The 16,500-nt window shown below is 43.9% G+C and overlaps 3 protein-coding genes and 1 long non-coding RNA gene across 5 annotated transcripts; 2 read left to right on the top strand and 2 right to left on the bottom strand.

Moving 5' to 3' along the window:
* Positions 1-212: 212 nt before the first annotated feature.
* Positions 213-6,956, bottom strand: mlsl (malate synthase-like). Its single transcript, XM_041837141.1, has 15 exons — positions 6,864-6,956; positions 6,416-6,544; positions 6,039-6,257; positions 5,655-5,745; positions 5,301-5,377; positions 4,771-4,881; positions 4,598-4,657; positions 4,232-4,388; positions 3,749-3,947; positions 1,854-1,932; positions 1,566-1,658; positions 1,384-1,456; positions 1,187-1,254; positions 957-1,078; positions 213-775 (listed from the first exon to the last, which is right to left on the bottom strand). Exons 1-15 carry the CDS (start codon positions 6,867-6,869, stop codon positions 604-606), a joined length of 1,656 nt encoding a protein of 551 aa, XP_041693075.1. The 5' UTR covers positions 6,870-6,956; the 3' UTR covers positions 213-603.
* Positions 6,957-7,196: 240 nt separating this feature from the next.
* Positions 7,197-10,688, top strand: rab33ba (RAB33B, member RAS oncogene family a). Of its 2 annotated transcripts, none has more exons than XM_041837153.2 (2): positions 7,197-7,782; positions 9,613-10,688. In XM_041837153.2, exons 1-2 carry the CDS (start codon positions 7,552-7,554, stop codon positions 10,105-10,107), a joined length of 726 nt encoding a protein of 241 aa, XP_041693087.1. In that variant the 5' UTR covers positions 7,197-7,551; the 3' UTR covers positions 10,108-10,688. The 2 variants fall into 2 exon arrangements, with proteins under 2 accessions (XP_041693087.1, XP_041693096.1); XM_041837162.2 differs by having other exon boundaries at positions 9,619-10,688.
* A 138-nt stretch (positions 10,689-10,826) lies between these two features.
* On the top strand, positions 10,827-12,161 carry LOC121531751 (ferritin, middle subunit). The gene has a single exon (XM_041837173.2). It carries the CDS (start codon positions 10,946-10,948, stop codon positions 11,471-11,473), a length of 528 nt encoding a protein of 175 aa, XP_041693107.1. The 5' UTR covers positions 10,827-10,945; the 3' UTR covers positions 11,474-12,161.
* Positions 12,162-12,624: 463 nt separating this feature from the next.
* Positions 12,625-14,519, bottom strand: LOC121531763. Its single transcript, XR_005994188.1, has 3 exons — positions 14,164-14,519; positions 13,935-14,057; positions 12,625-13,428 (listed from the first exon to the last, which is right to left on the bottom strand). It is a non-coding gene; the product is annotated as an uncharacterized LOC121531763 (long non-coding RNA).
* Between the last annotated feature and the right edge of the window lie 1,981 nt (positions 14,520-16,500).

Raw genomic sequence — 16,500 nt, forward strand, 5'->3', positions numbered from 1 at the left:
GCGTGGCCTCCAGGAGGGAACAGGACAGGACTGATCTGAATGCAGAGACACAGAGCTCAATGCTCACCTGGAGTGCTGTATGACTGAGAAATGTGCAGATTTATCTGTTTTCCTTTCCTTTTCCGCTCTGTATTTTCCTTCCTAGTTTTACCCATGTGAAAGTCTCATGAATCCACTTCCTGATAAAGCAAAAACACACTGACACTCTACAGTTATTGGGGTTTGTTTTGGAGTTTTATTTCTGTTTATTGGTCAAATGTTAAAGGCTTATCCAATGTTACCAACACAGCTTAGTTATTATAATTTTTTTTGTTGAAAAAGGCGTTTGTCAATCATACTGAGTTCTGCACACAGACCACTCCTATCTAACACACCAAGGAGTTATCAATAAAAAAAAGTTTAATAAAAAGCTATTTCCTGATGGCATTTTTCCTGCAGAAGTTTGTATTTTATTCAAGGATTCCGGATCAGTATTGCAATTGTCAAACACTGTCAAAATAATTTCAAGGGTCTTTAAGAGGAACACTCACTCACGCTACCTCTCGCATGCTCACAGTACGTACTATGAGGGGTGTAAATACCATGCTACGTAGGACAGGGCCTTCAGAGTTTCGGTCTGGGCACGTCCCCTACTGCCCCACCCTCATGCCTTTTGGCTTGTGAGCTGAGGAAGGTGTGGTCCAGGTTGAGGTAGGTGGTGAGGAACTCTGGGAAGTCTCTCTTCTGGACCACCTCCAGGAACATAGCTGCAGCTGTCAACAACGTCTGTTCCTCCCTAGAGGGGGGAGGGGGGGAAGAGTCAGGAGAGAACGGCAGAAGAAAGTTCTAGAAGGGTGGAAGAATTGGAGGCTCAAAGGAGAGAGTGCAGAGACCGAAAGGAAACTTCTAGAAACGCAGAATGTTTTGAGTTCCTGAGTTATTTTGGAAACCTTGTGCTCTTGTCCTACTCCTCCTACCTGACAGTGTGACAGCATGTGAGCTCCCCCATGACCTCCTGGGTCAGCTCTGTCACCATACCCCGGGTCACCACCCTCCCATCATCCTCCAGCTGCGTCTGATGGCGGATCCACTGCCACACCTGGACACAAAACACCACACAGACATCTCTCGTGAAATGGACCCTGGACTCCTCTTCTTTTTCAGTGGGAAGTGCGGCACAGGATGACCTAAACTATAGTGAACCTACCTGGGATCTGGAGATTTCTGCAGTTGCAGAATCCTCCACCTGTCCCCTGTAGAAGAAGTGACCTTTGCCTACGGGAGAGCCATGGAGCATTACATCAAGCATTACTCAATCACATATCCATCCCAAAACAGCTCCAAATGGACAAAACCTCCATTAAGAATGATTGTTCATCATGATGCATACCCTTGAATTCTCACCTTTGAGCCAAGCATCTATGAACAGGATTCCTACAGCGATGTTATACTTCAAGCCGTACAGGGTTACTCCACCCTAGAAGAACATTTAGAGCAGTTCAGTACACGAGATGTGGAATGGTATTCCAGAGAGATGTATAGTGTAGTATAAATATACAGTAGCACAACGTTATTGAGTAACTGACCGCTGGCATACAGAGCAGGTTGTCGGGGGTAACCGCGAGGTCATCTCTAAGCTGGTGCATCTGGTTGTCACCCTGAGTATGCAGCTGGAAGAGCTGAGAAGAGAAGGATGAAGTAACAGAGAAAAAGCAGGGATACAGATAGGTGGGGAGAGTGACAAATCCAATTTGATTTTTTACATGCTTCGTAAACAACAGGTGTAGACTAACAGTGAAATGCTTACTGAGAAGATAACAGTTCCTTGAAAGGTATAGCTCAACAGCTCAATAATTCCTACTTCAAGGACTTACTTTCTGCATGGGCTCTATCAAGCCCAGGTCATACACCATGAAGCCATCAACACCAGCTTTGATCTCCAGTAACTTCAGTCTGAAATATGAGAAAGGGAGAAACAAAAGAAGAGCTGAATGGTGCAATTGGAGCCCAGTGAAATCATAATCGAGCAATCAGTCTTCACTGCTGTTGTGTTCCATGACCAAAAACACAGAACAGATCAGGATCAAATAAGCAAGAAATGTATACATTAAGTGGATATATCAGATGACGTATAGATGACTGTGTAGAATACAGTGGGGAGAACAAGTATTTGATACACTGCCGATTTTGCAGGTTTTCCTACTTACAAAGCATGTAGAGGTCTGTAATTTGTATCATAGGTACACTTCAACTGTGAGAGATGGAATCTAAAACAAAAATCCAGAAAATCACATTGTATGATTTTTAAGTAATTAATTTGCATTTTATTGCATGACATAAGTATTTGATCACCTACCAACCAGTAAGAATTCCGGCTCTCACAGACCTGTTAGTTTTTCTTTAAGAAGCCCTCCTGTTCTCCACTCATTACCTGTATTAACTGCACTTGTTTGAACTCGTTACCTGTATAAAAGACACCTGTCCACACACTCAATCAAACAGACTCCAACCTCTCCACAATGGCCAAGACCAGAGAGCTGTGTAAGGACATCAGGGATAAAATTGTAGACCTGCACAAGGCTGGGATGGGCTACAGGACAATAGGCAAGCAGCTTGGTGAGAAGGAAACAACTGTTGGCGCAATTATTAGAAAATGGAAGAAGTTCAAGATGACGGTCAATCACCTTCGGTCTGGGGCTCCATGCAAGATCTCACCTCGTGGGGCATCAATGATCATGAGGAAGGTGAGGGATCAGCCCAGAACTACACGGCAGGACCTGGTCAATGACCTGAAGAGAGCTGGGACCACAGTCTCAAAGAAAACCATTAGTAACACACTACGCCGTCATGGATTAAAATCCTGCAGCACATGCAAGGTCCCCCTGCTTAAGCCAGCGCATGTCCAGGCCCGTCTGAAGTTTGCCAATGACCATCTGGATGATCCAGAGGAGGAATGGGAGAAGGTCATGTGGTCTGATGAGACAAAAATAGAGCTTTTTGGTCTAAACTCCACTCGCCGTGTTTGGAGGAAGAAGAAGGATGAGTACAACCCCAAGAACACCATCCCAACCGTGAAGCATGGAGGTGGAAACATCATTCTTTGGGGATGCTTTTCTGCAAAGGGGACAGGACGACTGCACCGTATTGAGGGGAGGATGGATGGGGCCATGTATCGCGAGATCTTGGCCAACAACCTCCTTCCCTCAGTAAGAGCATTGAAGATGGGTCGTGGTTGGGTCTTCCAGCATGACAACGACACGAAACACACAGCCAGGGCAACTAAGGAGTGGCTCCGTAAGAAGCATCTCAAGGTCCTGGAGTGGCCTAGCCAGTCTCCAGACCTGAACCCAATAGAACATCTTTGGAGGGAGCTGAAAGTCCGTATTGCCCAGCGAGAGCCCCGAAACCTGAAGGATCTGGAGAAGTTCTGTATGGAGGAGTGGGCCAAAATCCCTGCTGCAGTGTGAGCAAACCTGGTCAAGACCTACAGGAAACGTATGATCTCTGTAATTGCAAACAAAGGTTTCTGTACCAAATATTAAGTTCTGCTTTTCTGATGTATCAAATACTTATGTCATGCAATAAAATGCAAATTAATTACTTAAAAATCATACAATGTGATTTTCTGGATTTTTGTTTTTGATTCCGTCTCTCACAGTTGAAGTGTACCTATGATAAAAATTACAGACCTCTACATGCTTTGTAAGTAGGAAAACCTGCAAAATCGGCAGTGTATCAAATACTTGTTCTCCCCACTGTAGGTCCTTGCCTGGTGACGTTGGCCAAGGCTGCTCTATAGGGGGCACTGTCCCTGTTCTGAGGCAGCAGCAGGGCCGCCATACCCCCAGTAGCCAGGGCTCCTCTACGGTGACATGTCTGGACCAGCAGGTCCATGTAGCTCCGCAGGAACAGCTTCTCCATGTTGACATACTTACTGCGGTCAGGGAGCAGGAAGGCCCCTCGGTGACCTGGCAGACAATCATATGACCTTTTGTAAACTAGTAGTCCAGTGATGTATCAAGATATACCCAGAGAGATTACCCATGTTTAGGCAGTTGCTGCATTCAGTTTTATAATAAGGTTAAACTGAGCTGTTTGGGACAGAATGGTCCCAATCTAAAATACAACACGGTTGAAAGCTTGAAAGCTGTCTTCTCCAACATTGCCAGAATAGATACATTTTGTAGACCCATAAAAACCCTTAGCTTCCATGGAAAAGACAGGATCTGACTGAGTGATCGAAGTCACTCACCGAACTTGTTGACAAAGGAGGCTGAGTAATCCCAGATCCCACAGTTGAGTCCAGCGGAGTGATCCTTAAGCTCATACAGAATCTCCTCCATCTCAAATGCTGACAACACGTTCTCTATCAGCACGGTAGCCTTAATGCTACCCACAGGCAGGCCCAACTAGAGGATACACCACACACACACACACACACACACACACACACACACACACACACACACACACACAGAGAGACACACACACACAGAGAGACACTGGTATTCAATCTTACTGATGATCAGTAATTTACTGTATATCAGAGAAGCAATCAAATAGCAAGCATCTCGTTCTAAAGCGTTTGACACCTTTACCATGTTGGCTTACTACAAACCTTCTGCTCTGTCCAGAGGAATATGTTGTTCCAAAGTCTCGCCTCCAGGTAGCTCTCAACCTAACGTGCAGCAAGGGTGTGAGGAAAATATATATATATTTTAACCATTTCGTGTCAATCATATTTGCTATTCTAACAGCCAATAAGAGCACAGCTATCTATCATAGCCTTACTTTGGAGAGGTAGAAAAATGGCCCACTCTCGCTGTCGAACAACAGCCTGCCACAGTGGAACATGAGGAGGCCGAAATCACACAGCGGCCCTGGCACCTCTTTGCCTTTAACCTACATACATACAGATGCATCAGCGCTGCTGAAATATCATCCACACAAAAATAAGATGATGATGGTCAGGGGCGCAACTTTCACTGGGGACGGGGGGGACATTCTGAAATTGCATTTTTGTCTCCCCCCCCACCAGTTTTATCATTGGAATGTGATACAAACGAGGCAACGGTGTGCTTTAGGACCATGCGGACGCCTCTGAGTGGTCGGGTAGGCTGTTTGGCGTGTTTATCTGACAAAAAAAAATACTGTCCCCCCCACTTCTAAAACCAAAGTTGCGCCCCTGATGATGGTTACAGACATAACATGATCATTTGGCTGGCTCTACACTTTCAGCCAATCCAGACGTTGTATGCACAGATACTGAGGTATTGAGATGAATATGGACATCAGAGAGTGTTGAGGTTAGAACTCAGTACCATCATGTTGTGTTCCACCATGTTCCAGGCTCTAGGGCGGAGCATCAGAACAGGAGCCTGGGATATCTTGGGGGCATCTGTTGGAGGACAGCAATAGTAGAGCGTATACATTAATAATAATGCAGGTCTTCATACAACGCTCTGATCTTTAGATCTACTTAAACATGGTAGAAAGTTATAAAGTAGATACATGGTTTGTGATTAAAATATAAGATGTTATAAAGTCCAGTTAAACAATCAAGATATACTGTATCTAGATGCGTTTAGATTCAGATGCTGTGTGCCAACAAAATGCTTCCTGCCTTGGACCGAGCCAACCGTGAGTAATGGGTAATAGAGTGGATATAAACTCACTGGGAAATTGATTATGCACCGCCCGGTAAACATTATAAATGCCTTTTATCTGGTTGTGGTACGTCGGGCAGTTTCCATCATCAAAATCAATCTGCAAGAGAAAAACAACACAGTTGTCTACATACTGAAGAAGGCTTTTCTGAAATGCTCTGCCCACCAACAGATCCAGAATCACCTGATTTATAAGACTTGGAACTTTTATATCAAAGCATCCTTATATGCAACATCTCTTGCCTTGTAGCAATCTTCTAGACTGGATACATACATTATTGTTTCTGCATTCAACAATGTTACTTGTATGTTACATTCAACAATGTATCAAACAAGGCTAATTGGCAAAATCCGACCCCTGGATATCCTCTACCTGCAGGCTCCATTGTGTACCTGTAGGCCCTGTGCAGGGGAGCTGAGGGCCTGAATGAAGCGCTGGGTGTCGCAGGGGGCCAGGTCTCCCACATCCACATGTCTCCTCTGCAGCCTCTGGGGGACTGGACGGACCCTCCAGGTAGGGTCGCTCCTCACGGGGGCTGTTACCTCACAGAACCCCGGCAGGTCACCTGACAGGTCCAGGTGGGTCTTCCTGGAGATTCTCAGCCTCAGGATCTTATATGACAGAAAGACATATACTGTATTAGACTAGGTTGATATACTGTATATTTTTTGTGATCACTGATCACTTAGTTTGTCAACAAATGGGCCTAGAGAAAACAAATATATTTAGAACAATGTATGGAACAATGAATTAGTGCTTTGTGTCCTACATTGTCGACCTCTTCATCAAATGTTGAGACCAGTTCCTGTAGGAAGACCAGGGAGCCTGCGGTAAAGATGGTGCGATACTCAGCCTCCAACCCTGGGGGAGAAGGCTCTAGCTCCATGGTTATAGGGGCCTGTGGGCCATAGAGTTATTACAAGTGTAATAACATGCCTCAACTCTATGCAAAGAAATCATCAATCAACTGGGACATGATAGTTTATATTAAGTACTGTACACTGTGCATGAATATGTCTAGTTGGTTACTGACTGTCTGTAGATAAGAATGTTACAAACACAAGTTTACATGGATCAAAAAGTCACCGCAGCTTAACTTCAATAAAACGAGCAGGACAGAGTGGAAATTTGTGAACTTTCACCAGTCATGACAATAAAGATAATGTTGTCACTTATAACATTTTAACAAATTGTAATAGGAGGGAATGAGTACTCACGGACATGTTGATGCCTTTTTTCACTACAGGAGTGGACTTTGGTAAGGTGCACCACTAACCACTGTTTGTTTTAGGTTAAGGTTAAAAGCCACTTTCTGAAACATTAACAGGATTTCAAAGTGCTGACACACGTTTTAGATCTTTTCAAACATCTGAATACCTATTAATATTTTATGCAAATTATATTTGGAAGAGATTTAGTACTGTAGTTCACTTCTGTGATATTCCCATCTAATGCTTATTTTAGTGTTTTGACTGGGCTAGGTTGGGAGGTGGGAGGCGGACTGAAGTTGTAAGCAACTTCTGAATCTGATCCAATCCATAGCGGCTTTCATTATCTTGGTTACCTCTCGCGAGAGTTGTTGTTTTCTGTCAACGTTGTACGTGGCTTCAAATCTAATGCAGGGCGGGGAAGGAGTTAGAAGAATGCATTAGCTAGCAACTTGAGATTGTAGTAGAAAACTAAAGCATGGTCATATGTTTATATCTGGAGGTCACATATTTGTCACGAATGTCCAATTCCATTTGTATTGGGCGAGATTGCTTTTCTCATTTTGACAGCCCATCCAGCTAGCATTGGTGGAGGCGCGGTTTTGCAAGGCAAGCCACAACAGCTCTGTGGGTTAACGTTAGCTAGACAGCTACTGTAGTTTGCTAGCATATCCTCGATAATCAATAACCAATCAATATGGAAAGTGTGGAGTCGTCGACGGAATTCACTAGTTCGCTGACTGTCTCGTCTCATCTTCCGCCACCACGGACACGGATTTTCAAGATCATCGTGATTGGGGACTCTGGTGTGGGCAAGACCTGCCTCACCTACCGATTCTGTGCGGGCAAGTTTCCGGAGAAAACCGAGGCCACGATCGGGGTGGACTTTCGGGAGAAACTGATCGAGATTGACGGCGAGAAAATCAAGGTGAATAGCTAGATGACATAAAATAAGTGAAATTATTGTTTGGGTTGTTCCAAAACAGCACAACCTGGAAACAATTGGCATACAGTACCAGTCAAAAGTTTGGACACACCTACTCATTCAAGGGTTTTTCTTTATCATTACTACTTTCTACATTGTAGAATAATAGTGAAGACATCAACACTATGAAATAACACATATGGAATCATGTAGTAACCAAAAAAGTGTTTGTTTTATTTTTGATTCTTCAAAGTAGCCACCCATGGCCTTTGACAGCTTTGCACACTCTTGGCATTCTCTCAACCAGCTTCACCTGGAATGCTTTTCCAACAGTCTTGAAGGAGTTCCCACATATGTAGGCTGCTTTTCCGGGTGATTGTGGAGGCCAGGTGATCTGATGCAGCGCTCCATCACTCTCCTTCTTGGTCAAATAGCCCTTACACAGCCTGGAGGTGTGTTGGGTCATTGTCCTGTTGAAAAACAAATGATAGTCCCACTAAGCGCAAACCAGATGGGATGACGTATTGCTGCAGAATGCTGTGGTAGCCATGCTGGTTAATGTGCCTTGAATTCTAAATAAATCACTGACAGTGTCACCAGCAAAGTACCATCACACCTCCTCCATGCTTCACGGTGGGAACTACACATGCAGAGATCATCCGTTCACCTACTCTGCGTCTCACAAAGAAAAGGCAGTTGGAACCAAAAATCTCAAATTTGGACTCATCAGACCAAAGGATAGATTTCCACCGATCTAATGTCATTTGCTCGTGTTTTTTGGCCCAAGCAAGTCTCTTCCTCTTATTGGTGTCCTTTTAGTATTGGTTTCTTTGCAGCAATTCGACCATGAAGGCCTGATTCACGCAGTCTCCTCTGAACAGTTGATGCTGAGATGTCTGTTACTTGAACTCTGTGAAGCATTTATTTGGGCTGCAATTTCTGAGGCTGGTAACTCTAATGAACTTATCCTCTGCAGCAGAGGTAACTCTGGGTCTTCCTTTCCTGTGGTGGTCCTCATGAGAGCCAGTTTCATCATAGCGCTTGATGGTTTTTGCGACTGCACTTGAAGAAACTTTCAAAGTTCTTGAAATGTTCCAGATTGACTGACCTTCATGTCTTAAAGTGATGATGGACTGTCATTTGTCGTTGATTATTTGAGCTGTTCTTGCCATAATATGGACTTGGTCTTTTACCAAATAGGGCTATCTTATGGATACCACCCCTACCTTGTCACAACACAACTGATTGGCTCAAATGCACAAATTAACTTTTAAGAAGGGACACCTGTTAATTGAATTGCATTCCAGGTGACTACCTCATGAAGCTGGTTGAGAAAATGCCAAGAGTGTGCAAAGCTGTCATCAAGGCAAAGGGTGGCTATTTTGAAGAATCTCAAATAACACTTTTTAGGTTACTACATGATTCCATATGTGTTATTTCATAGTTTTGATGTCTTCACTATTATTCTACAATGTAAAAAAAATAGTAAAAATAAAGAAAAACCCTTGAATGAGTAGGTGTGTCCAAACTTTTGACTGGTACTGTATAAATGCAGTATACCTCTACCTCATCCACATTAGGGTTGTTGTGGCATCAATTTCATACGTCTCTTGTCTTTGATCATCTCAAGGGCAGTGGCAGAAGAGAGAACAATTTGTCTGGTGCGCTGACTGCCCTCTGCAGAATCATACATATTACAGTTCAGTTCATCCTCTGGCAAACTCACATTGAAAATAAGGTCTAGCTAGATACTGTATTTCAGTTCCTTAGAGACTGACAACTTTCAATGAAGAAGCTGTTCAGAGTGTATTTATTTGACTCTTTCCCCTCCAGGTTCAGCTATGGGACACGGCAGGCCAGGAGCGTTTCCGTAAGAGCATGGTGCAGCACTACTACCGGAACGTGCATGCTGTGGTGTTCGTGTACGACGTGACCAGTGCCGCCAGCTTCCGCAGCCTCCCAGCCTGGATCGAGGAGTGTAAGCAGCACGCCCTGGGCCACGAGGTCCCGAGGATCCTGGTGGGGAACAAGTGTGACCTGCAGAACTTTGTCCAGGTGGACACAGACTTGGCCCAGCAGTTTGCAGACGCCCACTCCATGCCCTTGTTCGAGACATCCGCCAAGAATCCCAGCAGCGACGGCCATGGTGACGGTAACCAGGGAAACAGTGATCACGTGGAGGCCATTTTCATGACTGTAGCCCACAAGCTGAAGTCCCAGAAGCCTCTGATACTGAGCCAGCCGCCCGGGGGGGTTTTAGGGGGGGACACTGTGACCCTGAGGAGGGGAAGGGACGAGGGGACAGCGAGCTGGGCCTGCAGCTGCTGAGAGAGAGCATTCAGGGGAACAAGAGAGGGAGATATAGGAATCAGGGTAGATTCCCCCCAACAGTCAAGCGCCTTTTTATTATTTAAGTGGATGTTTGGTCACCTGAGAGATGGGGTGATGTCATCATATTACAAGAATTCAGGTTCCACTGAACCATGTTTGAGCTAGAATACTGTTTGCCAGATTGATGTACAACATATTGAATTCACACACACACACACCTCTCATAGTTTAGAGCAGGCAATATTAGTACACATCACTCAGGCGTTTCTGTACCAAAATACCCATCCATAGGGTTTATAATTGTGCCCTTGCATAAGTCAAACAATATAAACATTTTCTTAAGCTAAGTTATGATCTTCTGTAGCATGTGTTACATAAGTAACATCTATAAAACAGCTATTACAAAATACAAAAAATACAATTTATCTCAAATCACATTTCTAACTAATTGTTTTCTACCCTAGAGTGTTGTCATCCCAAATGCCTTAACTATCCTCACCATTGCTTTGTGTGTTTGGATCACAGCTGGTTCTGCGGTGCATCGTTTTACGTGTGTTTGTGAGAAAGATGTGTGGCAGAACATCAGGTAAATGTCCAGTACTGTGAATGCAGCACTAACCGCTCCTCCTGATGAGATCACTGTTGATGTGGGGCAAGACTCATCATTTCCTCTTTATAATCTGCTTTGGCAAAGGAATGGTGACGACTGCTATCAATGCATGGGTATCTTTATCTTTACAACAAGCCTGTAAACTGTGTCAAAAATAGTGGTGAGGAGATTGATTACCTGTATTGTTGCCTATAAACCTTATCTAACAGACCTGCTTGTTTGAACATGGGACAGTTGCAAAGAAACCCCACCAGTGAAATTACCCTCTGTGTAAATCGGATGATCAACATGGAGATGTTTGCCTCTTACACCTACACTTCAATGGCTTTCTATTTCTCCCGTGACGATGTGGCTCTGCCTGGCTTCTCTAATTTCTTCAAGGAGAACTGCTACGAGGAGCGCGAGCACGCCGAAAAGCTGCTCTCCTTCCAGAACAAAAGAGGTGGACGCATTTTCCTCCAGGACATCAAGAAGCCAGATCGTGATGAGTGGGGCAATGGGCTTGAGGCCATGCAGTGTGCTCTGCAGCTGGAGAAGAATGTGAACCAGGCCCTGCTGGACCTGCACAAGATTGCCTCCGACAAGGTCGACCCTCATCTGTGTGACTTCCTGCAGTCCCACTACCTGAATGAGCAGGTGGAGGCCATTAAGAAGCTGGGCAACCACGTCACCAACCTCACTAAAATGGATGCTGTCAACAACAAGAAGGCAGAGTACCTGTTTGACAAGCACACCCTGAGAGGCCAGAGCTAAACCACGTCCAGGCTACAGCCTCCAGCCTCAGACAAGGACTCCTGGCTTTTCTGCTCTATTCTGCTGCCTTTGCATCTGTAAAAAACATGTATGCATTCACTAACTGTAAGTCGCTCTGGATAAGTGTCTGCTAAATGACTAAAATGTAAAGGTACTGTATGTCAGATTACCAGTAAATCTTGTTGTATAATTACTGTTTTTTTAACCAGTAGAGCACAGATGCCACCCCACATTGTCAACAACAATCAACTGTGCTAAAGTACTGTGGGCTTAGATAGCCTTTTCTCAGGATACAGTTTAATTACAAGATTAATATTCACTCTCTGCGACCTGTTGCCCTTAGATTGGTCTACAACACTAGACAAGGAGAAAATGGTAGGCTTTATCAATTGCCTTGCACTCTTGCTTACATATGGTCTTTACTGCTTTAAGTGTCCTTTTGGTTTTTCATGTGTTCTGTGCAGTTCATACATTTGTCATTTCAGGTTAATCAATTGTTTTCTGTTTATTTTATTTGGGCTATTTGATACAAAAGGTATGTCTGTTTGAGAAAGACGCCATTTATTTTAACAAGACTGATCACTTCAGGAAATAACTACTGGGAACAAAAGGGAGTAAAGCCTTGCAATGGTTTATGGATTACATTACAAATGTGTAACCTTGCATTAAAGCATCATGAACATTTCAACTTGTATCATTTCAGGCCAACATTTTCTTTTGTCTGTGGGACGGGGCAGTTAAAGAAAGATCACCAAATAATTAAAATAATTTCTAAAGATGTATTTCGTTAAATACAACATGCATATAAAAACACCTAACATAGGACAACAATTCAAGTGTGAGCAGCCTCAGAAGGACCATGCACATTTCAACAGTCATGGGAAACACAGCAAGGCACTTCAAGCTAAATTTGGCAGATTCATTAAAAGAAACCAATAAAAAAAAAACATTTACACAGTAGGTATGTGTATATTGCACTGGGATTTCCACAAAAAAATTGATATTTAATAAGTGGTTAAAAATATATAGTAGACTACTGAAACGCTATAGCGGGTTAAATAATAATAATAATAATATGCCATTTAGCAGACGCTTTTATCCAAAGCGACTTACAGTCATGCGTGCATACATTTTTTTTGTGTATGGGTGGTCCCGGGGATCGAACCCACTACCTTGGCGTTACAAGCGCCGTGCTCTACCAGCTGAGCTACAGAGGACCACAAAATGTTTAGTACATTGCATCTGTTATTCTGCCTCTTGGTTCTCCGTTGGATTAAATGCTAGTAGACAATATAGCTACTCACTACAACAGATCAGTCCTCTATGACCGGGTCAGCTTGTTTTCATCCAGATCACTCAAACATTAGAACAATGGCCAAAGGTGTCACATGGTGGTTTTCCCTCCAGAAGTCCCATTTCACAAGCAGGTTAGGTACACAAGGAGGTTAGCTAACAACTGCCCTAGAAGATTCCCCTCAGGTGAGTCTGCTGTAGGGAGGGAGTTTGCAGGGTGCCTCCTCTTCCTCAGGACATCTGTCACTGGAGAGTTAAACACTTATCGCCACCTGCTGGGAGAGGAAGCAACGGCATCACTACAGACAATACCAAGCAAGTGTCTCAACATAGCAAAATTTCAGCCTAAGAGTGGCCAGAGCTCAACCACCTACCTAGCTTTCCTTCACCCACCTAGATAACTTACCTTTCCATGTACACACAAGCGCTGTCTGTGGGCTGGGGTCATTCTGAGGGACTAGTATCTCCTGAAACACGCACAGTCTGAAAACACGGCACATGTCTAGTCCTTACCAGGCCCGTGAAGCTGTCGTAGCAGCCACAGAGGGGGCAAACTATGACAGCCTACAAAGGTGATGAGAGAGGAGAGGACCAGGCTGACGATACAGAGCAACAGTATTGTGGCATTGGCCCCCCTTCACCATCCGGCTCAGCACAAACCTCTGCAGAGCAGTCAGAGAAACACATTATTATTGAGGAACCGTCCAAGATGTGTTTGGGCAGTAAGAAGGGTAATTAGGTACCTACTTAGGACTCAGAGAGAGTAGTTCTGTTTGTGCTTTAGTCAAATGCTTTGTAACGTCATCCCAGGCTATTGGGGAGGAAGTCAGATGCGCAAGACTAAATCCTTTGTGACAACTACCAATAAGCGACAATATAATATATAATATGCCATTTAGCAGACGCTTTTATCCAAAGCGACTTACAGTCATGTGTGCATACATTTTTATGTATGGGTGGTCCCGGGGATCGAACCCACTACCCTGGTGTTACAAGCGCCATGCTCTACCAATTGAGCTACAGAGGACCACATTGAGCTACAGAGGACCACAACAACAGCAGTTGGCGCAAGCAGAAACTGACTGACACCCAGACCAGAGAAGGGGCTGTGGGTGTAAACTATCGTTGTGTTTATCGTTTGTGGGAGCTGTTAGGGTCAGGGTATTACCACTTCAGGGTTGTTGTGATGGTGGAACACCTTGTTGTCATTCTCGCCATAGGTCGACGTTAGGCATGCCTGGCCTGACACCATCACCATGGAAACACAGGAGCACACTGAGGCAGGATTCACCTGGGGAGGGTCAAACCATGCTATTAGCTGATTGAACATTATTTGTCACCTTTGGCAATCAGTCTGACAAATGTACCCTCAAGCCAATGCCACCTTGATCACTTACCATTACTGGGTTTTTCCTTTGGGAAGCAAAGAGCGCCAGCGCACTTGGGCAGGCCATAATATATAGGAGGAAGTAATTATGAATGACAAACAGGCACAGTCCAAAGTGTCAGTCACCACAAAATTAAACAAGTCAAGTTGTCGTCTACATTTGACAAATCATTTAAAATTGTTTAGATGAAAGAACACTCATATTGCACCCCAAACCGGCCCACAAAGGTGCTCGAGTTTCGCTGAGTTTGGTTTTTTTGCGTAAAAAACACGTCAATAGGCCTCCCGAGTGCGCAGCGGTCTAAGGCACTGAATCGCAGTTGCGGGGTCACTACAGCCTGGGGTTCGATCCCAGGCTGTGTCACAACCGGCCGTGACCGAAAGTCCCATAGGACGGCGCACAATTGACCCAGCGTCGTCCGGGTTAGGGGAGGGTTTGCTCCGACACATTGATGTGGCTGGCTTCGGGGTGAAGCATTCAGGTGCTAAGAAGCGCAGCTTGGCGGGTCATGTTTCGGAGGACGCATGACTCGATTATTTTCGCCTTTCCCGAGCCCGTTGGGGAGTTGCAGCGATGAGACAAGATCGCGATTGGATATCACGAATTGGGGAGAAAAAAAGGTTAATATTACCAAATAAATCAATAAAATGAATATAACACGTCAATGAACCCGCACACAGCCCCGCACAGGCCAACTGCAGGATGTCCAGAACGAAGACCCTGTGCTGGTTGAAGATGATCAACAGGAGCGGTCCATCTCCGGTTGCACTTTACTCTGGTGCGTCCAAAATCCTTTGTCCTCTTGGTCCTCCCGAGTTCACAGAAATACACTCACGTCTGACGTCCACAATTTGATTTCTCTCTAAGCAAAATGTTTCTGAGTGATCATACTTTTTGTTAAATAGGTCAATTTACCTTTCCCCTGCCCGCTAACTTAATTTCTTCCGGGATGTTGTGTTGTTTTATGTTGACTCACGCACTTCAAGTGAACTTCAGCGAGTGTTACCAACCCGCCCACGTACAGGTGCACACAGCAAAGAAAGGCCATGCAAATAATTAACCCCTTCTCTGCCAGACACAAATAGCCATCATTGTACTTCCTTCTCCTGTGACGTTGTCCTTCATGTGCAAATGATAAGAAGCGTTTTTGAATACCCTGTGACCACTCAACTATTGCCAACAGAGATCAATTAATTATATTAATAATTTAATGTTTTTGAACACATAGGGTGAATTCTGAAAAAGTGGGATATCATTAACTGGGACAGCTTAATCCTGGGGAGTTCTTAGTCTGACAAGTGAAAATCCAAACTATTGTTACTAGACCCTTGCAGAGAAACCACATGATCATTTAGGGGGGCAAAGCAAGCTTTAAACAGGAAGCTCACCCCGGAAGCACATGGTAAGATCAGTGACATAGCTTTTTTTCTGTTTTGATGTTAAGGTTATAAAATTGTCATAAATAATGCACCATGCCAAATTGTGTTGTGAATGTGCATATTATGTACTGGTTCATCAAAATAAAATAAAAAGTTGTGAATATGTTTCAACTTTGTAATTGTCTTTTTTTTTTGCTTTACCAAACATAACTAGCTAAAGTAGGACAGCATGGAGCAGCTAAAGTAGGACAGCATGGAGCAGCTAAAGTGGGACAGCATGGAGCAGCTAAAGTAGACCATCATGGTACAGCTAAAGTAGCACAGCATGGCGTAGCTAAAGTAGGAAAGCATGAAGCAGATAAAGTGGGACAGTCTTATAGTCTTTTCTAGTTGAGGAAAGCGATCCAATTTACATTAGGGACCCGCTGTACTTGGGTTAGGCAGGGCTCTGGTTCTTCTAATACTGTTACACTGATTAATTTACATGTATTCCAGAGTACAATGGCACCAAACAACTATAGTAGGGTGAATTCAGAAAAAGTGAGACACTTTTTGCAGTTCCGTCTTCTGTAACCTATTACCTATTAGCTCAACACATGATACATTTTCTGAAATCTTTAAGATGATAATATAACACCACAGTGTGAATTGAATTGTCATTGGGGTAGAATTAAGACTATAATAATGGTGTCCCAGTTTATCTAACCTGCTGTCCCACAGAAAATATGGTTTTGGCGCAGTGTACACAAATGGGTGTGTAATGCCTCCTGTGAATATGATATCAAAATGTGTCCTTTTTGTGTGATTAGGAAACATCTTGAGGATTTCAGAAATGTATCATTTGTTGGGCTAATATGTTAGATATATGTGAAAATAGGTCCCACTTTTTCTAAATTCACCCTACTCTTGTTACCTTGTTAAAACTGGCGCATTAGAATAAAACATCTATGTAGTCACTGTGGAATGG

This window comes from Coregonus clupeaformis, chromosome 2 (genome assembly GCF_020615455.1).
Source record: "Coregonus clupeaformis isolate EN_2021a chromosome 2, ASM2061545v1, whole genome shotgun sequence".
Classification (NCBI taxonomy): domain Eukaryota; kingdom Metazoa; phylum Chordata; class Actinopteri; order Salmoniformes; family Salmonidae; genus Coregonus; species Coregonus clupeaformis.